Here is a 25,846-nt window from a genome sequence, read left to right on the forward strand (position 1 = left end):
TTAGACAAATTTAATCACATACAAGATTTTATGTCTAATTTTGTCATGTTTTGTATGTGTTTTTATTTGTTACCATATTCAATGTTGCGCGTTTCAGCCGTGTTTAATTTGACAACTGTTATCAATGTCTTTCTTTGTCTAGTTTGGGTTTATTTGTTGTATTTTATTTCATGTATAGAAACAGAACCTGCTGGGCTGATGTAAACCACTGACTTGAGATTCTCTCTTCTTAGGTATGTTTTAATTTTTTAGTAATGTTTCAGTTACTAGTTGTGTGATAGTGATATGTATTTCGAACAGAAAATGGAATACACACATATTTGACAGTATTTTAACTTATGTTAAAGATAAGATTAGTAATGTGGACTTTCTTTTAATCTTTGGCTGTTTTGAACTCATGATGTCTCTTACGATGTTGCTAATATGCATCATGCTAACATTACTTCTGAAAGCACATAAATGTTGTAGTTTTTATATTAAACCTCCTGAGACCCCTGACCACACAAAAGATGTAAATTTATGTAGCATGCCACTATCTGATCTCAGTCAACTCACCCCTTTTTCTGTTGCTGTCTGTAACAGTGGGGTAGACGCTGCTGATGACTAATGTTTACCACCAAGTTGATTTTCTCACTGGTTAGAATAAATACAGTGACGTTTTAAAGTTTGAGGCAAACAGAATGGTTACGTATATGACTCCATCGCTTTCCTGCCCGTCACAGAAATTCAGAAGAAGTTATTTTGATTGTAAAACTATGTAGCTGTAATGTACTGTGCAAATTCAACTGTTCTCATTATTAGCCTCAGCTTTTAAAGTCATTTCATGCGCATTAACAACATGCTATTTTTGACAGGCGTCAACCAATGCAACGCACACTATGAATTATAAAAACATTTAACTTTAGATATAAGAGTAGATTGTGTGAAACGCGCACCAGATGGCCCTGTCAGCAGCCCGAGTTTGATAGTCGTCTGGAAAATTACCATCATCACACTGACCTTAAGCTGTCATCCATTTCTTTTGAAGCAGTGCTGCGTGATCTCTGCATTAGGTTCTTTGTAGCTGCGTAAACATTCCCGTCGCTGTACTGGTTTCAGATGTTGAGGTTTTCTGAGTGGGATAGTGGTAGTGAGCTGGCTGGACTGCTGAGGAATAATTATGGTTTTTTCTTATGGGTGGTGGTGAAAAAGGCGCCCTTCTGCTCCAGTGTTATGGGAAAGAGTGTGGTACGTTTTGAAACCTGAATCAGGAATGTGGCTGGTAACATCAGCTGGAAACAATGATCCCTGTTGCTGGAACAGATTGCGTCTATTCTTCATGTCAATTGGGTGTGCATTTTTATCATGGCCCGGGGTACATGAAATTAGAAAATCTTGTGCTGGTGGTAATATTGGTAAATATTGCAATGCATGCCTATTTTCTGCTGTCCTTTTTTCTCATTTGTGATTCCTTAAGCACTTTGGGAAAGGTCTGGTGTGAGCGTTTTCTGACTGTCCGACTGACTAAATATTGCCTTATGTAAAATTCAACTTCGTATTCACAACATATTGACCAGCGTTAATTAGTTTTTAACCTTTAAATGAAATCTTTCGCAGTCAATTGCCTTCTAAAGTCACTGAATTACCTAAAGAATCCACCTGTGTGTAATTTAATTTTCTTGTTTTCTATAAACCTGAAAGGCATTTTTTTTTTTTTTTAGAGAATATTAGTAAACAAACATCATCTGGACCATAGAACACCACACATGTCGGGGATAAAGTTCTGGAGACGTTTGCAGCAGAGTTAAGTTACAAAGCTATATTATTTTAGCATCTCGCAGAGCTCTGTTTAACACATGACAAAATCCAAGACGTACTAAGACATGCCTTTCTTCCTAAAATGACAGAAATAGCCATGAGGTCTAAGGTGTTTCTTCAGTGAACAATGAGACACAGCACTCTGTGTCTCATTTTTGTTACACCTCTGGACCCACGGGTCAGAAGAGGCAGTGAGGCTGCAGCAATGCATTCTGCTGCACCTGAAAACTTTGATGCATTCTGTCTAGTAACCTAAATTGCCATATCTTACCCTAACTATAATATCACCCTAATCTGCTAACGTGGAACTGTTAGCAGATTAGGAGGGAGGAAACATGTCAATGTTTTCTTCCTTTTTTTAACTTATCTATGTCTTGACTCGCATATGTTATCTCACAGTGACACGCATATGGATCTTTTGAGTGAGATAACCAAAGAATTCAAACCTTGTTTCACGTTTTTTTTCTTATTTTTGCACATAAACTGATGTTTGAAAGCCTGTCACACATCTCACAAAGCTCTGTGCAAACTGAAAGCCCTTCATCCTGAAAGGCTTTCAAATTGCTAATTGTGATATTCGCCTGTAGATAATGAAAACACATTTCAGCTTAGAATGCATTTAAACAATGCATACAAAAATATGAGATCAATGAAAAGCCTCATCGAAACACATATTCTGATTTTTTTATTTTTTAACTGTGGCTGTATGTTATATGACAGTATGCTAATTACAGTAAAGTTATTCTGGGCTCATTATTAAAATTGTACGGTTTATTCTAAATTAAGCTGGGAATAAGCTGAAATATTTTTGTTATTGTAATAATATCCTAATTTTGAATTATACAGAGACACATCTGACATTCTTATAATAACCATTTATATACAGTAATTTATTGGAATTTGCATTCGCATTTATACCAGTTTATTACCTTTTGAGCCTTGTGACAGTCACACCGAGTGTTGTCCTGAATATGACTTGGGTGACATTTTCCTTTGAGGGAGTGCAGGTGTTTTTAAATCCAAACAGCACATGAGAAGGAAATGGCTCAGACTAATTTGATCAGGGCTATTTCAGTATTGGATTTGTCCCTCGGCTGATATGTCTAGATTTAAATTCTATGTATTTTTAAACCAATAATCCCCTATTTTTACCCGCTGTTTGTGTCAAGCAGAAAAACAGATGTCTACACTTGCAGCAGTCTCAGCCTTTGCTTGATTTATATACAAGTGCATGTGAAACATTTGACCAATAACAGACAGCTTCCAAGTACCGTTTTCTCTTTTGCACTTCCTGTATTTATTATAAGCAGAGGCATTTAAAGCTTAAATCATTGCTGAAATAGCATCCTGGTAATATTGTTAGGTGCAAGTCACTCCTTCTGTTGAATGCGGTTAATTTAATACCAGTAGCCAGTACTGAGAGAAAGGAGGAGACATGGCTGGGGACAGGGTATGATAATCTAATCCACAAGTGTGCATTGCTGTACATAGATCAGTCTTCTATTTATAGAAAGGTTTTTTTTTTTTTATATTGCTGCAGGATTACAGGAGGCCGTAAAATACTAACCTGATCTGACCTGGATATTTGTCCTGCAAACTGATTAAAAAATTATGAAATATTATATCCAGCTAAATATTTAAGTCACGTAAAATAAAAATAATTAAATGTAATCATTGCTTGGTACTAAGCTACTGTAACCGTCTTTCCTGTCTCATCTTATAAGTCTGTGTATGTAAAATAGCACTTTAAATGGATGTAAACATGAGAAACACATTTTGTGGATATTAAGGTCCCGCCACATCCATCAAGCCTGTGTAATGGTTTTGATGTATCCCTGGTACAAAATGATGATTATATGAAGTGTAAAATCTTGACTGTTCCCCTACATCAGGACACAGATGTGTTACTTTAGCTGGGATTTAAGCATCTTGTTTTACTTTCCCCCTTTGTTTTCTAGTCTGGAGTTAAAAGTTGAACATCATTGTTGACTTGTTGACCCTTGTTGCAAAACGTGCCATGTGAAATCTGTGATCCTGATAACTCAAAGCAAATTTTAATATCAGGTGTTAGTGGTTGTTGTTGGGCTTGTGTAACCATGTCAGATTTATCCAGGATGTATGTTAATAACAGAGCGTATGAGTCACTGCAAGTGGTCAACTAATAAGAAAAACAAATCTAATACTATCAGATCAAGCATTCAGCATCAAGAGGCGAGTGAGCCTTCAACAAAATTATTTCTTGCATTTATTTGGATTTTATAGAGGATTAAATAACTGTATTTGATTGACATTATTTCACTACAACCTATTTTTTCTAAAAATGATATTTAGCAGGTAAATCAAAAATGTAGATTTCAAAAAACTTGATATTCACGAGTAATTTTGTTAAATCACTACCAATTTATCCACCCTGATGATGTGTGAAAAGCTGTTTGTCTTTACTTTTCTTTCCTTTAAAGTGTTGTCTGAAAAATAGAATCCTGAATCTATGCAGGATGAGCATCTTCTGCTTCCTGACAATCCTCACAGTCCAGAATTAGAAACAAAATGGTGTGAACAGATTAGTAGACAAGACACTATTTTATCTGTGAGATGAACTGAATTCACATTTTAAACATTTAACAATGTTTCAAGTTAAGTTGCCTGAAATATTTAATTGACAAAGTAATCCATCTATAATTATTTTTTAGCTAATTTAGTTTGTCCAAAACAAAACCTGTAAAATCTGTAAATTCTTAGGAACTTAAAATTTAAGGAATTTAAAATAGAAAAACCCGGTGGGTCTCTTTAGTTGCCTCTGTACTCCACAAAGTTTTTTAGGTGAATCGGCTTGGTCCTTTCTTTACCAAACTCACCTTTATCCCTAGAACTTTGCAGCACAGACTGGGAAATGCATTTGCTCATCCTTTTTTTTTTTTTTTTCCTCTTCTTGAGGCCAGGGTCACTCTTTGTCCTCTTTTGTCCTGGCTCATTGAATGCTAGCACAAAGACAGTCATAAAAGCAAAGTGATTTGCTGTGGAAAAAAAAAAAATCTGCATTTGCAGCTCTCTATAAAAGGTTTTGAATTGGGAGCTGGTTTGCTAAAGATATGATCTCTGGATAACATTAGTTTATTACCTATGAGGTGATTTCCAGTCAGCGCTCCATTAGGTCTGGAAGTTAAATCTCAAATGAGGACACATTTTTTCATTTTTTGATGACTATCTGCACTGCAGACATGACTCAAAAGTGATAAGAGCATTTGATGCATCTGGAAGCATTTAATAATTACACAGGTTAAAAACTTTATCATAGCAGAGTGAGAAACCTGGTTGGTTGGTTGAAACCTGGGTATCTCATTTAATTTGTTGACATTCTGCTCAAATGACTAGCTTGAAATATTTAAAATGCTTCCAAATTGCTGATTAGCCTTTCTAGTAAGTGAGAGGAAAGTGTCATAGCTTATTTTCAGCCAGCTGACTGGCAATACACAACAACAGGTGAGGGTGGAGCATCACTGCATTGGCCACAGGGAATTTTATCACTAAAATGCTAAAGCACAGCAAATGATGGTTCCAACATAATTTTGTTCTTTGTCTTGCTACCAACCTTTTGTCCTTCCTCCTCTTGTATCCCAGTTTTTATGGCACATAGCACCTGTCACAGTTGCTATGCTGGAAACAAACATGAAGCTGTGCCTTTCCCTCCACACACTGAAATAGAGTGAGAGCAGGAAATGAGCTTTCTATTGACAGCAGAGCGAAGTTCACATTGTTTTTCTCTGAATGATTCAGTAATATCTCTAAATCCCTACAAGCAGCTTCGGTGTCCTTGTTTCTGCTCTGTGGCTGTGATGCTCAGTGATAGTTCAGCATAATTATGAGGACCTGTTGCAGCTATAGAGCTCTAGCTATTTGAAGAGAAGGACGATCTATAACGATCTATATCCACCTTGTTTACTTGTATAGAGCTTACCCAGCATGATCTCCCAGACTGTCAGGTACATTGTGGTCCTCTATTCAGCAAAAAGCAAACGCTTCATTAAAAAAAAAAAAAACGAGAAAGTAAAGGAAGGATTTTTGTTTTATATTATTATAATTCGATTGTCTATGCAATAGAATATTAGGGATATAATTATTTACTCTATTACCACTAAAACTTGACGTATGCAGCAGTGCTTTACAAAAGTATTATTACTCATTGAACATTTTTCCATGTTTTTCAGGAAACAACCAAAGACTTTGGCTTATTTAATTTGGACTACATGTAATTTGAAGGACAATTATTCACGACTCTCTATATATGTATTCAAGTCAGTATTATCTAGAACCAATGTTGACTGTGATTACAGGATGTGTCTCTTCCATCATAAAGAGAATAAAACGATTCCCCATTCTTCAATCCAAGGTCACTTAGACTGGATGGAGAGCGTCTATTGTATCACATGTAGGTCTAAATTATTCTAGCACATATCTATGTTTTGACTTAAACCATTCTGTGGTGGCTCTGGCTGTAGGTTTAGACCGACTCATCGAACCCCTGGGGTTCGATCGAACCCAGGTTAAGAACCACTGCTTTAGACACTTTAACGACTCAAAAAATCTAACTGTTCTCAGATTATTTCCTGCTACTCCCAAACCATTTTTTTAAACTGAAGAAGCCTTTTGAATGAGAGGCAAAAAAACAATAAAGTCCAGTTTCCTCCTGCCTAGCCTCTTAGGATTGGCATGTCCTGTCAAACTTGAAAATCTAAACCAGTTTCCACATGTTTGTGCTGTGTGCAAACTGCTGTGCATCTCTACAGTTGCTCCAAAGTTACTTAATGTGCTCTTTCTTTGATACTGTTGTAATACAATTTCCCTCAGAGGATTAATAAAGTACCTACATGCTGTTTATTCAATAATGTTTTCCAACAAACCTCTGGGGGCTACATGGAATAGCTGAATTTATACTGGAATTAAGTTGCACAGTTGGACTTTACTTGTAAGACAAATTTTTTAAGTTGGTTGGTTGTACTGGATTTTATCTGGAGCTAAAAGACAACAAGTGACTGAATATAAACTCACACTTTTCAGTTTTTTATTTGTAAAAAAAAGAAGAAGATATAAGTAATTTTCCGTACACTTCATAATAATTCACTCCTTGTCTTGGTCTGTGAAACCAAGCTCTAATAAAATTGTAACATTGTTTGTGGTCCTAAATATTCCTTTGGCAGTTGTTTAGACACAGCTCATACTTCTGCTTACTTTCATTTATGGCCTGGTAGTCAAATTGATGTCATTTTTCCAGTTTGTGATATTGATAATAGTTTGTCTAAATTCACAAGCTACATCCAGTTCAGTTAGATTCATGCATCTCACAAAGCAGCCACACATGTGGGTTTGTTGGTTAGTCTTGTTAGTTCAGCTGAGTGCAAATTAAAATATTTTGAGTGACCGTTTAAGTGGTAACTCCACAACTGTGTATTGTTAGGTAAATGACTCCAAAGCAGCTGGCCTATTTGTGGATGAAGTCATGACTGTGTCTGCTGACCGTTGTGGCAAAGATGAGCTAAAACCCTTCCACAAACAGAGATAAGGGGTTGCTTTATTGTTGCCTTTGCGTAGTTAAGGTATGAATAAGCTTTTTCCTTCCCTGAGCAGTCCGGATATTTATATTTCACTCTCACAGCTGTCCTCTTGAGTCATATATTCCCTGATAATTTGTACCTTGGTATGTTAAAACATGGAAACAGTAATCATTTTAAAATGAGTATGGATTTACTTTTGCAACCTGAATTAATTTAAAGAAAGTGTGTTCATTCAAAAGTCTTAACTTGGGTAGTTTTGCTATTTTAATTTGTAAATCCTTGATTGCTCATGTTCTCAAGTCAGCTCAACCTTATTTATAGAGCTTCTTTTGAGTTGATTGTAGGGTGTAGAGCAAATATCTTAACTTGAATACCTTATGGTTTTGTCTGGATTTTCACAAGCTCATGAAGTGTAAGCTGTGAATTCATCAAGAAATGATTAACATATTTCAGGTTATTACGACCTAAAAGAATAAGCTCTCTTTTGTCTCTTTTGAACCAGTAAGTGACTTTATTTATAAGGTTAATGTTGTCGGCAGAAACAAAAATGTATATGTGTCTATCATCAGCATATGGAGGCAATAATAAAGCCAAGTTGTTGTTGTAAAATGTTTTGGTTAAAGAACGGTAACAAACATCATATATGATGTTTGTTACTGTTCTTTAACCAAAACATTGTCTTAAGTTAATTCAGTCTTGTATACAAGACTGAATTAACTTAAGACAATCAGCTATGCAAGTTAATTATTATAATCTATTGAAATGCCTATTTAAACTAGAAGCAATAGCTTTTATTTTGAAACAGGAAATGGTACTGAGATGTTTTGTTTTGAGCTGTAATTGGTCTCTGCAATTTATTTCTGTTTTCTCCCCTTATTGTTTCTCTGATCGGTTTTGCAGCATCTGATTCAAATGCAACTCTTTGCCTTTACTTAATAAACGGTCAGAAACTAAGACCATTTTGAAGCTCCTGTGGCTGCAAGTTGATCGTTATGATCAAGTCTGTTTTTTTTTTTTGTTTTTTTTCTGATTCAAAATTACCAAATAAATCTAAAACACTTTCTTTAGGAATGAGTACATTTACGTTTCAGAGCAGAGCCTCTGAAACGTAAATAATGTCTAATAACCGGCCAGAGCTTCTTTTATGTTGTGGGTAGTTCTTAAACCAGACTGCTGAAGAGTCAAATAAACAGTATTTAAATGATTACATAAAACACCTCTTTGCATTTCCACATTTTAACAAGAAGAATAGACATTGATCTATAACTTTGAAGTGTCAAGTTTGAAACTATTTAATCTTTTAAAATGCTGTTGTCCTTATTATTGCCTTTTCCTTCCAGGTGCCTGTAAGGACTACCTATCTGCTCCGTTACATCCTTAATCCTCATCGGAGCTCTGCTGACCTTTGTTGCACTCCTCGTCAGCTCCTGTTTTCTTCCCTCTTCTTCCTTCATACCCTCCTCCCTCCTCTCGCTTAATCTTCCCTCCTCTTTTGTGTCTCCAAGCCCTGGGCTTTATTACTCAAACCCGCTGACGGGAGCAACGCACAGTAGTTGGCAAAGGATGAGGCGGGCTTGCTTGCCAACACCACATAGAGGATAAAAGATACAACAAAAAGACTAGCAACAGGGAAGAGTGACAACGAGGGATAGAAACGAGGGAACAAGTGTTGGAGGGAGCTGCAACAAAGCTGTGACAGACAACAAAAACAATAAGGATGCCACGACAAAGGAAAGACACAAGTTTTACTTGATTGTCATGAGCTAGCACCACGCTCTTACCAAATAAAGGTTGGTAATTTTTTTTTTTTTTTTTTTTGCTTTCTTTTATAGCAAACTTTTGTTGTGCTTACTCAAAGGAAGTAGTGGAGACACACTTTTGCGTCCTGCAGCTCCTTGTTAACACCTGCTTTGCCTCTGTAGGAAGTGTTAGCCATGCCAGCCAAGGGAAAGTACCTGCTGAATAACCAGGAGCTCAAAAATGAGGCACTGTACCGCAGATTCTCCTGCATCAGCCAGTATCAGCCACTGGCTCTGCTGGGCCTCTCCATATTCTTCTGTCTGGTTTTCCTCATTCTCTTCTTTGCCCTTAACCTGGTGAGTTTTCATTCCGGTTACAAGACAGTTGAGTTTGTATAACTGTATAGAAATCACGCTAATTTTTAAGTAATAAAAATCAAAGTTATCCCTGTCTCTATGTAGTATGTGTACAACAGATAATTTTGGGAATTACTATGTCCCAGAAATATTTTTTTAAATATTTTTCTTGGTAAGCAGATGTGATCAATTGTTAAATTCTGGGAACATAGTGGTTTTATCAACGCTTGTTGCTCCAGATCAAACTCTCTCATTACTTTATGTGCACAATGTAATGAAAGACATTCAGTCTGTCACAGACCTGATTTTCTTGGAAAAAAAAAAACAAACTTATGAGATATCATGACACATCTCACTGAGCTTGTGATAAATGTCTGGTTAATCCAAAGTCTGGATGGTAAAACTGTCAGAATAACAGAAGAAGAAAATTGCTTTTTGTTGTGCAAAAATATGCCAATGTAAAAATTTATATATTTTTACTGTTTGTCCTAGTTTAGAATATGACTGTATTGATAGACACAGAAACTTGGCCAGAAATGGTACTTTTAACCTTAACTGAAGAAATTGTTACTCTGATTTTTTTGTCTTTTACATTTATGATTAATATGGTCACCAAAAGTTGTCCACTCTTAGTATCTAAAGTATTTAAAACCCATTTTCAAACCATTTGAAAATGTTTTTAATGATGTGTTACACTGTCATACTTTGCCATCACTGTTACCTTGAAGCAAAAAGTCCCAGTCTTTCTACTTGTGATTGTGCAGGTTCTCTCCAGGTGCATTAGCTTAACCGGTTACTCTAAGTCTCTAAATTCCCATTAAGTATGAAAGTGCTTCTCCATGCCTGTTTGTCCTGTGTGTGTCCCTTCTAATGAACTGTGACCTGTCCCGTCTCGCCCAATTACTGCTAGAGATAGCCTCTCCATTCCCACCACAGAAACCTAGCAAGCATAAGTGAGTAAAGACAACAGATGAGTGGATGATTCATATTGAACAGAGGAGGCCTCTTATAACTTTAGTTAGTTCTAAGCGTGCTTTAGTTTTCTTGAATTCCATATTTTACATGGCTAAGTCAACAAGTTTTACACCTTTTTCAGTATTTCAAATGGCTAAGTAAACAAATATATCAGTAAGAGCCTACTTAAGCTATTAATGTGGACGTTTGAAGGAATTTGCATGTTAGTTCATATGCTCTGTTTATATTTTTAATTATGTACAAATTCAGGCTGTTTGGCTCACAAAATCTCATTATTATTATTATTATTAAATTGGAAACTTTGACTATATAGTCAAATAAGTCAAATAAAACGAACAAGCTGGAAACAAGTTAAACAGACAAATCAGACTTTTCTGAAGGCTGCTAAAACTTAGCATTAGCTAGCAAAGTCAGTGATAGTTGGATACAAATGTTTTAAATATTCTGCAGTAGCAAGAATAAATCCATTGTTGAAAGAAAACTGCAAGTTCGCAGTTTAGCCCAAGTTATTAAGGGACTGCAGCAAACTGGTGGAAGAAATGTATGTGCAAATTGAGTTTTTATGGCTTGCGTGGAACTTATAGCAAAACATTTTCCAATGTTATCGGTGAAAAAAAATCGGCCAGTGGAACTAGTCCTTTCTTAAAATCAATATTAAGGAATTATTTACTTATGTTGATCTACCAAATAATGGATTATGTCAAAAAATTGATTGAAGTTTGTAGTTGTAATGTAATAAAAATTTTGAAAAGTTAAAGGGGTTGCATTCTTGTGCAAGGCACTGCATTTATTTCAATACTGTTTTTAGGACACAATTTACTGCTTTTATATGTACACATGCTTATAAATGCATCATAGCTTTTCTTCAGCAGTGAGTGAGTGACGTTGCATGTGTTATGTAACTGGAAGGAAGGGAGAGCAGCATTGAAACATTTATATTTCAGTTCTGTTTGGCTGTAGAAGTGGACAACTCGAGAGTAGCTTGAAAAGACAACATGACGTTCAAATGTCTGCCTTCGCAGATGTTGCGCTATTTGAGCCAGCTGTCAAAACCAATCATAAAAACTACAGAAATTTAAAACTTAAAGCATTTTGCTGTCGGTGTGTTCAGATGGCAATTATGCTCCTGGCTTCGGCTGGTCTGAACGTACTGTTGATTTTGGCACGAAGTAAGTAGCAGTTTAGTGAGTCCAGCCCATCGTACTAAACTGACATCTTCTGTCAGCATAGATTATATTACTTTCCTGTGTAGGGAAAAAAATGAACCTAACCTTCCTACTATTGTCTTGCTGCAGGCTGTGTGGCACACTCCCTTTTTCTCTTGTTTCAGTCCCACACAATAGCTCCATCCCTCATGTTTACACTGCACACGTGGACATAAACATGCTGTGATTTTATCTCCTGCTCAAACACAAACTCAATCAGAGTTTTCTGGCCTTCTGCCTTGTCTTTTTCATCTCATTAAGACATTTAGGCAGCATACATATATTCATTCACACATCGGAGACTCACTTGGTCCTTGGCCCATCTCCTGACATTCGATCAGTCAGCTTTCCTTCTGTTTTTCAGCAGCTACTTTTTTTTTTTTCAGCTAAAATGTCTCTCTTGTGTCCACATGAGTTAGACAGTGTATTTGTTTCCAAGGGAACAGAGAAGTTAGGAAAGAAATGTTGGAGTGGAGCTTGTAAAAGTTGAATACAAAAGAGTAGGCAGCCAGTAGTAGAAAGTCAATGGCCATAAACTGGTTTTGGTCATGGATATGAACCAACAGCTTTGTTGAGGAGAAAAACTAATCAGTTGGTACATTTTGAGCCCTTGTTTTCAGATTTTAGCTTGATTGAGGTCTGGTTTTAATCACCGTTTGTGCTATCCAGTTATCCGGTTTTTCATCCCATGCGTTTGTAGAATTAGATATAATTTTTATCTGCCTTGTTGCTATAAAAACAACACATGAAACTGAAATGTTGAAGGAAAAACTGCAATGGCTTTTTTTCTGGTTCTTTTTTGTGCAACAGAATTGTATGCATTCCTGTGAGTTTCCTTCATTTTCCTGGTAAAAGAAAAATAATTTCTCTTTCTCTGGCAAGAAAGGTTTTCATTAAGACACAGAGAGCTGAAGGGGTTTAGTTAAGAACTGTCCTTTTCCAGTGCTGCCATGGTAACCAGCAGGCTCAACATACAATGCAGGGATGGCCTTCTCCTCTCAGAGATCTATTAACACTGACTATCTGCGTTTGTCTCTCTGCAGAGCGCTTATTTAACCCCTTGCTTTCTCTCCTGTTCACACTTCAACTCCCACCTTAGCTTTCAGTCACTCCGAGACATTTTCACAGAGGGCGGAGAAACACTTAATGTTTCCATGGATGCATTTGCATTCAGAAGTCATTCATCAGCAGATGTTCTGTTCACCTAACCCTTGTTTTAATGCTGACCTGTCCAGGGTGTACCCTACCTCTCGCCTAATGACCGCTGGAGGTAGAAGTCAGCACATTTGTTGGTCTGTCACGTAAAATACAAAAAAAAAAAACCTTCACTGAAGTTTGTTGTTGTAATGTGAAAAAGTTTGAGTTTAGCATATTCTAGTAAGAGAGCTGCCTGAAAGAACACTGCAGAAAAACACAATTGTACCAAGTATTTTTGGTCTAGTTTCTAGAGGAAATATCTTAGTGCACTTCAAAGAAAAATCAAACTTACAAGTAACTTTTCAGCAAGACATATGGTCTTGTTTTAGGTCCATACTTCCTTAAAATATTAGTTAAAATGTTCTAGTTCCAGTGGCAGATTATTCAACTTATAAGACAATTTTCCCATGTTATTAGTGAAATAGTCTGTCCAGGGAACTAATACTTTTTAAAATCAATATTATTATATAATTTACTTAGAATAAGTTCCTATATCTTTCTGAAAAGTTACCTCTATGTTAACTTTGTCTTATTTGAAATGTACTAAGATATTTACTCTAGAAACAAGGCAAAAAATAATTGGGATGGTTTCGTGTTTTTGCAGTGAACGTACTTTACCTCACCAACAAGAAATAGTCACAATATAAAATGGACTCCTTGTTTAACTACATTTGAAAGGTCAATCACAGAAAACCTGTCTGTAGATCTACATTTAAGGAACTAAACATAATATAGCTATTTGATTGGTATGGTGTAACATGTTTTTGTTTTTTCTCTCCCTGTTATTACTGCAGAAAACAGAGGAGCATCGTGCCTTTGTGAGTGTGGTGGGCACCAGCTTGTGTGTGTTCGTGATTGTATTAATACTGGTGTGCACAGAGCTTTTCTCACAACGAATGAGGTTCTTGTTGGGCGTGGTTATCTGGGCCACACATCTAATCCTGGGATTCGCCTTTATCTTCAGTAAGGCTGTCATCCTTCCTTGGGACCAGGTACCTCACTTTTCACCAGGGTTCAGAGAGACTAAAGTTTGGATTGTTGTCATCAGCAGCTACAATTCCTGCACAAGTGATCAAGATGAAATATACATTTTCAGATGTATAAAAGTTTCTTCTTGTTGTTTTCAGGTGCCTTTCTTCCTCTTCATCATCTTCACAGTGTATACCATGCTGCCATTCCAGCTGTGGCACGCTGTGGCGCTGAGTGTCATCACCTCGCTGTCTCACATTATGATCCTCACACTGGCGTTAATAGGTGGCAACATCGCAAAAGATGACCTTGCTAAGCAGGTATAAACAACTGGACAACAGATATTCTGCAACTTTTAAAATCTTTAAACACAGCTAACATATCTGTCTGCAATTATGAATTGTTAAAAAGGGTCATTATGGCAATATAAGATTCTCAAGACCAAATCTCACATGCAGAACAAATTATGGAGATTTGCAATGCTTAACAATTTTGCTTTGATCTACAAAGATGCACTTCAGTAATTTGGAACAATTAATTTTATTTATTTTAGTAGTTCATTTAAAACAAAATCATAGATTTCAAATGTTTTTTCCTGGACTGGAAACCCAATAATGAAGTTTTTCAGAAATTTTGAATATCACATTCAGTAAAACCAAAAAATCTTAATACAAAGATGTCAGCCTACTGAAAAGGACCTCGATATACTCTTCAGTCTATGCTCCCAATACTTGATTAGCATTCTTTTTACATTAAAAACTACGTGGGGGAAATCAGCCTGTGGCACTGCTGATTTGATAGAGGACAAATTTAAAAACTAAATACGACATGCGTAGTTTGTGTATGTAAATTGTGCACTAAAACTGTTACCCCATGCGCTACTGTGTCTCTCTGTGCAGTTGGTGTCCAATGCTGTGGTGTTTCTCTGCGGATGTGGAGTCGGAGCCTTTCACAAGGTTCTGATGGAAAAAACGCTAAGGCAGACCTTCCAGGATACTCTGATGTGTCTAAGCATGCGGGTGAAGCTTGAGATAGAAAAGAGACAACAGGTTAGTGGAAACAAAAAGCTTGACCTTCCGAGAGCTTTTCATGTTATGTTGCAGACTTGGCTGAATAGCTGCATTTTGTCCAGGAAGTAGACGGCATTTCATGAGAATACCTGTGCAATGTTTCAAAAGCCCTTGAAAGTTTTGCTTATGTAAGAAACAATTATTCAACTGTGTTGTATTCTTTTCTAAAAGAGATGTACTGGGTCACATCACTGCAGCAGCTCTGTGGGTATACGGCGAAACCTTTGCTTTTGCATGGAATGAATATCTTACTGAACCAAAACCAGGGCTGTTGAGAAATTATGAAAATAGCCAATCAGTAATTTATTTCTAAGCAAAAGGCTGTGATGGTTCTCATGTTGACTTTGCTGTGGTTTTATTGGCACAAACAAATCCCTGGCAAGTTACGACACCCTTTAATGTCTTAAATTAGTTTTTAGTCTCCTTGAATATCTAGTTAATTTATTGAAGTGTTTACAGGCAATAATCATTAATCATGAAATAAAAAAAAAATGAAAACATTGATGAATAATTACAAAAGTGCAAAATCTGTTTGTAAAATCGAAATCCCTGGTAAGAAAAAAAAAAGTAAAACTGTTTTGAAGAAATCTACCTAGAAGATTCACTTAATATGAAACATGAGCATTTCCTACTTTTTCTAAGAAATGTGTTTTTGTTTATTATTCCTTTCAACTCTGATGCATGACGGATCATTCAGACATTAAAAAGGCCCCTAAGCTCAGTGGATAAATCAGAGTTATGCCTTTTACATAACTGAAAATGCTGGAAAGAAAATATTTCAATTTAGACCTTTGTGGTTTTTTCACTAAGCCTATTGAAAAGAAACATTTCCTTGGTTTTAGTTTTAAAAACTTGATCCGTTAGCTGTAGTTTTGTACTAGAGGCTCAAATGAAGGATGACCCATCACCAGGTCCTGTGTTAGATATTTGCATTTTTTCACTTTATGCAGACACAGGTTTCCCATATACTGATAATCTAGTTGTAAATTGTAATTTTCTACGCCTTAAAGCTCTTCCTTTGTCCTCCGTAAGTCCAACTTCCTGCTTTCTTCCAAACTGCTCACTGTGCTGGCATGTTTAGGTACAAGTACTGGAAAGTCAGATGGGGGGGGACAGGCAGTTTGAAAAACTGCCAGAAACGTGTCTTAAGAACCATTAGTGGCTTTTTAAGATTACAGCAAAGTCTGTAATCTTAAAATTTTTGAAACAAAATTTTAATTGTCCAGCAGCGCAGTGCATCAGAAGAATGTGAGGTTCATTCTCTCACATTCACTACAATTGATGCCAAATGTTTGAAATGTCTTCGCAGTCATTGCTCATGTGAAAAGATTTTGTGAATAAATTGCACAAGCCTGGGCTCATCTCATGTAGTCAGAGCATGCAGCCCTCTGCCCTCCTGGTGCCATAAGAAGAGATTACTCATTTCATGAAAAGTTGTCTCTCTAAATCCTACGTTAATTAAGCTAATGAACTGTGAACACTGCTCTGGCCTTTGGCCACTGTGGAAACATGACCCTAGTATTAATTTTTACAGACTCAAATACTGTTTTATGTTTTTGCTTTTGGGAAAACTCATTATCTGAAGAGACTTGATTTATTGGGTTATCAACCAGTTTATATAAAACAAAACAAAAAGCTGCCAAAAGGAGTTCCAGTGTTACGACTGTAAAATTAAGGATTTATATAATAAATGTAGGATGGCTAATTTCCTAACTGTAGGGAGAGCATATCCCTCAATCCAGGGTTTGTTTCCTGATCTTGGGGCTTTGCTGCATATCTTCCTATCTGACTACTGTCACTAAAGACAACTAAAAGTTTCAACTTCACAGAAAAGTAGAATTGTAAGAGCACTATAGATAAAACTGCTGACTTCACACTTGTCCAGGAGACAATTTATTAACTCCATGGATGGGGACACAAAAGGTCATTGCTAAGGAAGCTAGCTCCATACAGAGTGCTGTGTCTAAAAATATTATTGGAAAGTGAACTGGAACCAAAAAGTGTGACAGAAGTAGGTTTCTTTTCCCTCCTTTTTGGGCTGGACCTTTCATCTGAACACGACAGTCAAAAATAGGGATAATTTGCAGACTTGCCTTGATTACAGTTATTTAACAGATAATCTGTGTGTGTGTGTGTGTGTGTGTCTGTAGGAGAACCTGCTGCAGTCTGTGCTCCCCGTTTATATCTCTATGAAGATGAAACTGGCAATAATGGAGAGGTTGCAAGACTGTAAAGATAAAGTCGAGCAGCAGCGGCTTGTGAAGGATAACAACTTTCATAGCCTTTACGTGAAGAGGCATGAGAATGTCAGGTATGACCAAAACACTAAATGTTTTATGTTGACTGTCATTCCTGTCAGTTTAATGTCTGACTTCCTGGTTCAACAATTTATTTTTTAATAGTAAAGACTCTTATGTTACTGACCAGGCATTGCAACTTTTTGCGAGCATACTTTTCATAAATCCTATAAGTATGTGGCGTGCGAAAGCCAGAAGAAGCACATCAAAAGGAGCTTATACTAACAAGTTTTTATAAAACTAGAGATAAGTGTGTTTTTGGTGCACTGACCCAGATGCAGGTTTTTCTGTTTGAGGGTTTCATAATTTAGTAAGTGCTGACAGATATAAGGGCAAGCTAAAGTGAGCTTTGACCGATGGCTTACCAGTTAATTTGTTTCAACAAAGCTTTTGTGTGGACAAGCTCAAGTATGTTAAAAAACACCTTTCCATCTGGCTTACAAAGTATAGAAGTAAAAAAAAAGCACATCAGGCATTAAAAAAGACAAAGAATGTGAGCATAGTTTATTATTATGATGGTTTTCCTGAGAAAGCAACCTTTTCTTCTTCCATGTTCATCTAAGGCTACAGTAAAAGGGTGCTGACTGACAGACTGTGCACCTTACTCTTTCCCTGTGATTACCTCGGTCAGGGCTGTGATTAGCTGTGTTGGCAGACTCATAAAGCACCTGGCCATTTTTAGTCGAGTAGTAGAACAATTCAAAACCGTGCAGCATCTGTGGGCCTCTGCATTTCAACACAGGGTCATTTGGAGTCAGACCATACTCAAGAGTACCTGTAATCATCTACCACATGGGGCGTGCCTTATTGCATGTTTAGTTCATTCAGCACCCTACATACTCAACACTGTGCATTATTGCAGAAAATACATTGCATTTAGGGCTGGTGGTATAATTTTGATACTGAAATAATATCCTTTTGTTATATATATATTTTTTCATGGATGGCACACTGAAGTCAAATTAAAGCAAAGAGCGAAGTAACTGCTGCAGTTTTTGGAGTTTGTTACAATCCCACTGAGGCCAGTTGCATTAATTCCCAGTTGGTTTCCCTTGTGGTGTTGGGATCTCTTGAAAGGTCAAAAATATTTTCACTTTCCCTCTGAGGTTTGCTGACAGGAAGCTGACATTGTGCTGAATCTGTGATTCAGCACTGAGACAGTCAGTCTTTTTAGTGAACCACTAATCAAGTGCACTGGGGGTCAATGGTAGAGTGAGCCAGGTGATTTTCTTTTTGTATCTAAAGCTACTTACTCTGCGTCACAAGCCATACTGATTATAGGAATTAAAAGAAAGGCTTCCATTTTTGACTCAGTTCTGGGACAGAAAAAAATAAAATAAAACCACAATTGTGGGTTATATTGTCTAGTTTATTAAACATTTAATTGTTAACTTTAAAGAGATTGACATCAATTTCTATGTTCAACCAATTTAAAAGGAATTCATGGAGTGTCTAGTGGGATTATTTTGGACAAATCAATATAACAAAGCACCTATATGGATTGCAAGGAAAGTGATGCATTGTTTTCAAAGTTTCTTCACAATAAAAAAATTAAAAAACTTTGTGGTGTAAAATCTTTTCTGTCCACATCGGGAAAGTTCATTGCGAAGCTGCTTTTCACTGCAATAACAGCTGCAAGTCTTTTGGGTTTTGTCTTTATCAGGTTTTTACACCTTGAGACTGAAATATTTTCACATTCTTTGCGAAATAGCTCATATTGGATGGAGAACATCTGTCAACATCATTTTAGGTCTGGTTTATGATTCTGGGCAATTCTAACACATGCACATATGATGATTATGTTTCACATTAAGAAAAGAAGGTTTTGGGTGTTTTCTACCTCACATTTAGTTTTGCATGTAGAGCAAACCCCTTAATTTTGGTCTCTTCTGACGAAAGCACCTTCTTATCCACGTTTATGTTCCCCAAAGATCTTGTGATTAAACTGCAAATGGGATTTTTTTTTTCTTGCCACTTCTGTAGATACCAGATTTGCTATAGTGAGGACGCATCCATCTGGTTGGTCCCAATAAATATTGAGTATATTTTAATTATGTTGCTGAGACATTTGTTGTGCCTAACAGAAAAAATGTTTTCTCAGTGTGACAAATGGTAAAAATGTTGAAGGGTCTACATAATCACTTTTCTAGACTTCTGGACTAAAATGGAGCAAAGTTAGAGTTTGAAAAACATTTGTCAATGCTCTTTTTTTTATTTTTTTTTCCTTTTCAGCATTCTGTATGCAGACATTGTTGGCTTCACTCGTTTGGCCAGTGACTGTTCTCCTAAAGAGCTTGTACATATGCTCAATGAACTGTTTGGCAAATTTGACCAAATTGCCAAGGTAAGCTAAAACATGACATTTTAACCTTTATGACCTAAACAGACAATCATGTAAGAGTTAAATTCTTAGATTAAATGGCAATTTTTTTTTTTTTTGTTTTTTAGCCACAATTCATTTTTAGCTTGAGCCTTAAACTATAGCTTCTAGCTGCTGTGATCTAATAGTTACAGTAATTTAATTTGGGACAGGGCATTTTCTGTTTTAGACCGTCATAAAGAAACCTGTGCATCCTGCATAACAGTAAGAAGGATCTAAAAAGAATTTTTTTTTTTTTTTTTACACAGAAAATCACTGAGCTGAGCAGTGTCCTGTTTATATGCATATTTTGTTCCCTTTTTAGTTGCCTGGTTGCATAACAGTCTCGGAGTGAATTTTTCTTAATGTTTGCAGGAAAATGAATGCATGAGAATCAAGATCCTGGGAGACTGCTACTACTGTGTGTCAGGCCTACCGGTGTCACTGCCTATGCATGCTAAGAACTGTGTTAAAATGGGCCTGGACATGTGCGAAGCTATTAAGTGAGTCTACCAACCATCACCTCCTATCTGCCAAATTCTTTAGCATTTACATGAGAATTATTGTCTGCGTAGCCATACCGCACATTTAAGACTGTAATCATGGACATTTTAAAATTTTAATGATAAAGCTCTATACAAGTAGGTACAGGCCATTTATTATTTTACCATAAATAGTTTGTGCATGTTCCCATGGACATTTTTTTAAAAAAGTAATGCATCGGTAAGTTAACGTATAATCTTGTCAGTCAGACAGCGGCGTTTCACACAGAAGGGACGTCAATGCTGCTTTGTTATTGTTGCTTTGTTGGACAGATGCACATATATTATGTTCATACTGAGCCTTTAATTTGACTGAAATTTCCTCCAGGCAGGTCCGGGACGCCACTGAGATAGACATCAACATGAGAGTGGGTGTTCACTCGGGTAACGTGCTCTGCGGTGTGATCGGCCTCAGAAAGTGGCAGTTTGATGTGTGGTCACATGATGTCACGCTGGCCAATCACATGGAGTCAGGAGGCCTCCCAGGGTAAGTAGCTACACTTTCAGCTCTACATATGTTGAATGGCTCTGATATTTATTCATATTCAAGGAACCAACACTGGCTTATTTTAATACTTGCGTTATATTACATATTAGGACACATGTAATATTTCCCAATGTTAGGAAATATTACAAAAGCCTTATATTACATATTTAGGGGATTTATGTAATATGAGTGTTGGTATCTGGTCTTTAAGGTTTCAGCTGTCAATTTAGACTTTGATTGATTTCAGTTTTTTCATACACTAAGGACTATAACACATTAAAAAAGAGCTGCAGATGCTTTTATATAGGATATAATTTCAAATCCAAGCAAAAATTAAGAAAATAGAAGATTTTTCCTATTTTTGCATTACAGCATTGTTTTGTGGCCTTTATCCTCTTATTTTTACAAAACTCTTAAGTTCATGTGCTCTTAACATTTTCACTTGTTTTGTGTAATGTCCCATTTAGTAAAGATATTAATCTAATTTGTATTTGCACTGAGTGATACAGATATGTTGACCTAAATATTAGATGCACGCATACATAATATAAATATTGTATATACATGCGATTCCACCGTCCCATAAACTGAGACTTAACCAACGCCCTTCTATTTGGTGTTTTTTTTTTTTTTTTTTTTTTTAAATAAAATTCATGACAAGGATTTATTTCTAGACTGCATAACATTGTGTACTGATTTAAAAGAGGATTAATAAAACTAAGTGACCCAAAAATGTCATAATATTTTCTTTGTTTTGTGTTTATCTGTTCAGGCGTGTCCATATCACAGAGGCGACTCTGAAGCACCTGAACAAGGCCTATGAAGTTGAAGAGGGGAACGGCCACCTGAGAGACCCCTACCTCAATGAACTCAATGTCAAGACATACCTAGTCATCGATCCGAGGGTATGTTCTCAGCCAAGCTTATTTATACAACAACTCCAGGACTGAGAGTGAAAACCCTTTTATCAAAACAGTGCAAGGATTCAGACCTCTGGAATGCTTCCCATTTTGCCACAAAACACAAAAATCAACATATTTTACTGTGATTTCATGTGAATTGCTTAACTACAAAGTAGAAATTTTTTTTTGTGGTTTCCACACTTTTGAAAAGGAAAATCTGGGGGGGGGAAGTTTCATGAATTTGTATTCATGCACCTGAGTTAACCGTTGCAGAGTCCCGTTTTATTGCAATCCCAACTACAAGTGTTTTGGGGGGGTAAGCCTCTTCCAGATTTGGAACCATCTTTCTTTACAAAACAGCTTGAGATAAGTCAGAGTAGCCTCTGAAAATAGCTTTTCATTGTGAATATAGGCTGAACCTCTACAAAGCATTCTTCCTGACCTGTCTGCTGTGTTCTTTGATCTTTGTTCATTAACATTAAAATTGTAATGAAAATACATTTGTTGTTGTAAAGTGACAGAATGTGGAAAAAACATGTCAAATAAGCATTTAAATTCCATTTGTTCTGTTGTTTCAAACATCGACGGGGTTGGTTTTAATTTGTTTTCCTTTAAAGATGTGATTAGTGTTTCCTGTGCAGCAAAGCCTATTATATTAGCTTGTTTAGAACAAAAGGTGACAATGATTTTTAGAATAAAAGGTGAGAATGATGCTGTTTGAACCACTTGAAACAGTATCATTGTTTTCTTTAGCTGAACGCTTTGGCGATAAGTTCCATCTGTAATTCCTGTAGAGGTAAAAAGAGAATCTTCCTGAGAAATGATTGAATATCTGGAATTTCAAAGTTGTATATGATGCATACATTAAATGCCAAATAACTTTTCTTTCTGTTTGTGTGTGAAGTCGAAGGATCCATCGCAGAGCACCCGGAGCACTGCTAAACCCAGGGTGAATGATGGACTGAAGATGAGGGCGTCGGTCCGTATGACCCGCTACCTTGAAACCTGGGGGGCCGTCAAACCGTTTGCCCACCTGCAGAGCCGGGAGGGCTTTATATCTGAAAGCATTGTTTCCGCAAAAGGACGGTTCAAGGTTAGATTTATTTTGAATATTGTTTGCATTATTAGGAAAAACATAACGAGGTAAAAAAAATATATATATATTTTTTTATTATCTTAAATATTCAGAAAAAATGTAATCACATTACATTTATGTTAAAGTCATTTATGTTAAACAGATATTTTCCTATTTATTCCTGTTTATTCATGAAGTAGAATTATTCCATAAAGCAGAATATTGATATCCTTGAATTTTGTATGGTGTGACCTTATCATTTTAATTCTGTTCCCGTCTTCTTCAGGACATCCCTTTACGAACCTCACTCACCGACTCCAAGAAAGCTGATAGGTAAGGAAAAGCTCAGATGCTGTTGAGTAATTTGTTATGTGTAATGCAATGAAAAGAGAAATTATGGCTGAATCGAGCTTTCCCCACAGATTCCCTCTGAACAGAATGACAACCTGGTTTTTAGTTGTACTTGATGTGGATGCTGCAGATCAGAATCGTGCTTACCAGCAACATTCTCATCATTCCTGTCTTTTTAGTGTGTTTTTATATTTCAGTAACTGTATTACACATTTCTGCACAAAGTGCCACAAGTATCTGTATTCTAGTCGTCACCATGTTCTTTGAAATTGTAATATAAAGAACGCCTCTCAAAAGTGCAGGTTTTTGAGGCCTCTATCAATAATCCTTAAGCTTCTTACACCCTTAATGCGACATGTATCCTGTCCAGCACTGTTGAGAAAATTATTTTTTTGAGGGGAACGATTAGGTGCAAAATGACGTTGGAGCTGTATTAGTGGTGTGTACACTTTGAAGCCACTTTTCTTGCATGTGTGATAGTCATTTATGGTGATATAGTGTTTGTGCTGTGGTGCTGCTCTGTGGTTTAAGGTTTTCTAAAAATTCATATGTGCGAAAACATTTTATTCTTTGCAAGGCAACAAAGGTGAAACCCCCACCCCCACCAAAAAAAAACCCATAGCTGCAACTGCAGCTCAATATAAAGTTTTGACTCAAGAGGGATGAAATGAGATAAAATCTGCAAATTCATTTTTTTCATAAATAATTTGAAAGTTATTTCTTATTTTTCTGTCCAGTACACAATTATGCCCCATTATTTATTCAGTCTATCACAGAAAATAAAATACAACATTAAAAGGGAATGTATTTGTTCTCTGTAGTTACGAAACAAGCATCACGTATAAATGATGTTATTGTTGAAAGAGATCAGGCTGGGTTGAAGGTTGATGTGGGTTAATGCGTTGTCTGTTGTTTTGACATAATAGATGACTGCCTGGCATTCTTCTGTGTTGCTGCTTTACTTTCATACTTGCATTGCTCTATCAGGTCATCTATGATGCTTAAATCTTCTGGCATATCAGGTTGTTTTGTGCAGTTTCGTTAGGAGTACACTTCAAAGTTTTAAGGTTTGCATTTATCCGTGCGTTATAGGCAAATGTTACCACAGAGAAGCACATGTATTTATGATTAGCAGACTGTAAAATGTAGGGTTGCTACTTAGTTTTGCACACACAATTCACATCTCTTCTCAAATCTTCCATATTTTATTTGCTTATGTAAACCTCATGGCCAACTACTTAAGGTCTTGAGGACTTCCCACACTAAGCACAACGAATATAACTACAGCTATAAATTTGCTGATTGTTGTAAGCAACAACTGAAGTGGATACACTCAACATAACTATATGAACAATATTACCACAATGAAATCCTTGAAGCTTTGCATGGTAGCTAAGTACTAAAGGGGAGATGAGAATTCATGAATTTTCCATATCGAAATTTCACAAAAAGTGATTGAACTGACAGATTAATTTGTCTTAATCAATAAATGCAACTTGGCTGATAAAGTGGGATACTAAAGCTGTGTGTAACACTAAGCAACTGCTTCAGCGCTAACTAATAGATTATTGTGTATATTCTACAAAGATTTTGTCGCATTGGCCCAATGATGAAGTTACCTGTTGTTCAGATGCTCTGTCTGGACCAACGAAGAGTCATTCACCTCATTATATCAAATGTTTGGAGTGGCCAACATAGCTACAAGATTAAGCCCTGACTTATGAGAAATTTAGCTGCTAGTTTTTATTATTGTTTGTGTGGGAGAAGACCTAACAATCCACATTACTCTATAGATGCCACTCCAACCTTGAAACAAGGTGGTGGTAGAATCATGCTGTGGGATGCTTTCTTTGAGCTGAGGTGATGAAGTTAAATACAGGGGTATACTGGAAGAAAACCTGTTAAGAACATGCGTAACATTTGAGATGTGGGACTGAGGTTGACCTTCCAGAAGGTCAAAGATATAAACGGTGTAGTAAGAGCAACTAAAAATCGGGTCAATCACAGTTCAAATCTAAGTCCAGTTAGGAATATTTTTGCTTTCACCTGACAATTGTTGACTTTTACAGAGCATGAGCTAGTTTGCAGTCCAGTTTTTAATTGCAATGTGTGAAAATTAAAACAAACAAACAGGTACATGAGGTAAGAGTCCCTTTTTCTTACCTGGAACAGATTGAAATCCATTCATTTTTCCTGCTTAGATTTTCCTGGTTAGACCTGCTCGTTGTGTGTTAGCTGCGCTCTTGTAATACATTTGTATTTTTGTCTTACTGTTGGATCCCACCAGCTTTGATGAGTCGCTTGAAGAGCCATTCTCCTTGTCCACCCCTCAACTCAGCAACCATAAGTGAGTGGGGCTTTTATGACCCACAGGCTCCTCAACCCAATCAGTGCAGTAGTTCTCAGCCTCCAGGCTTTTTCCACGCCCTACAACAATGTGGGCTTGCTCTTAACCATTGCTGACAAAACAAAACAAAAAAAAATCCCTTAGATGTTAGTTTTTTCATTAACTTTTTTTTTTAGCTTCTAGTGCTTTCCCTTTAATTTTTTAAGTACTTAACCTTACCCTGGTACTGCTCCTCACCACCTATAAAAGCGGTGGTGTTTTGATCCTCAGGATGAGAACTACTGTTTTCTAAATATTTTTGCTCTCCCTACACTAACCAACTGAGTAGTAAAATGTTATTTTCTTCATCTCACTAACTTCTAACTCTTTTTAGCAGGGCACCACATAACCATAAGTGCTGTAGACTCAGAGTAGTGGACTGACATGCTGCTATTAACACTGACCACCTATCTGGGCTTTTTTTTTGTGTATCAAGGTCTGCAGATCTCTCTGAGTGTTTCCTTCCTGATCTAGTTGGGGAATATGGCAGAAACACACAGAGTTCCTTTGGGATAGATTAACACGCCGTGTCATGCATCCCGAACTGCCCCCTCCAGCTCTCTCATAGATACAAACTAGATTTCTCTTT

The 25,846-nt window shown here is 36.6% G+C and overlaps 1 protein-coding gene across 5 annotated transcripts in view; it reads left to right on the forward strand.

Moving 5' to 3' along the window:
- Positions 1–25,846, forward strand: part of adcy7 (adenylate cyclase 7) — a 57,525-nt gene that overhangs the window by 18,016 nt on the left and 13,663 nt on the right. For 2 of the 5 annotated variants that reach the window (XM_015002844.2, XM_088004401.1), the window contains exons 2-14: positions 8,687–9,136; positions 9,269–9,442; positions 13,614–13,811; positions 13,947–14,108; positions 14,688–14,837; positions 17,009–17,169; positions 19,388–19,499; positions 19,890–20,017; positions 20,385–20,543; positions 21,316–21,448; positions 22,350–22,538; positions 22,807–22,853; positions 25,159–25,218. In XM_015002844.2, the coding sequence (XP_014858330.2) occupies positions 9,281–9,442; positions 13,614–13,811; positions 13,947–14,108; positions 14,688–14,837; positions 17,009–17,169; positions 19,388–19,499; positions 19,890–20,017; positions 20,385–20,543; positions 21,316–21,448; positions 22,350–22,538; positions 22,807–22,853; positions 25,159–25,218 (1,661 nt within the window). In that variant the 5' untranslated portion in view covers positions 8,687–9,136; positions 9,269–9,280. Of the gene's footprint in view, positions 1–178; positions 234–1,700; positions 1,783–8,686; positions 9,137–9,268; positions 9,443–13,613; positions 13,812–13,946; positions 14,109–14,687; positions 14,838–17,008; positions 17,170–19,387; positions 19,500–19,889; positions 20,018–20,384; positions 20,544–21,315; positions 21,449–22,349; positions 22,539–22,806; positions 22,854–25,158; positions 25,219–25,846 lie in introns of all 5 variants that reach the window. The other 3 variants (XM_088004403.1, XM_088004402.1, XM_088004404.1) reach the window with 3 other exon arrangements.

The sequence above is a fragment of the Poecilia mexicana genome, unplaced genomic scaffold (genome assembly GCF_051168715.1).
Source record: "Poecilia mexicana isolate PSO_F unplaced genomic scaffold, ASM5116871v1 scaffold_3, whole genome shotgun sequence".
NCBI lineage: Eukaryota > Metazoa > Chordata > Actinopteri > Cyprinodontiformes > Poeciliidae > Poecilia > Poecilia mexicana.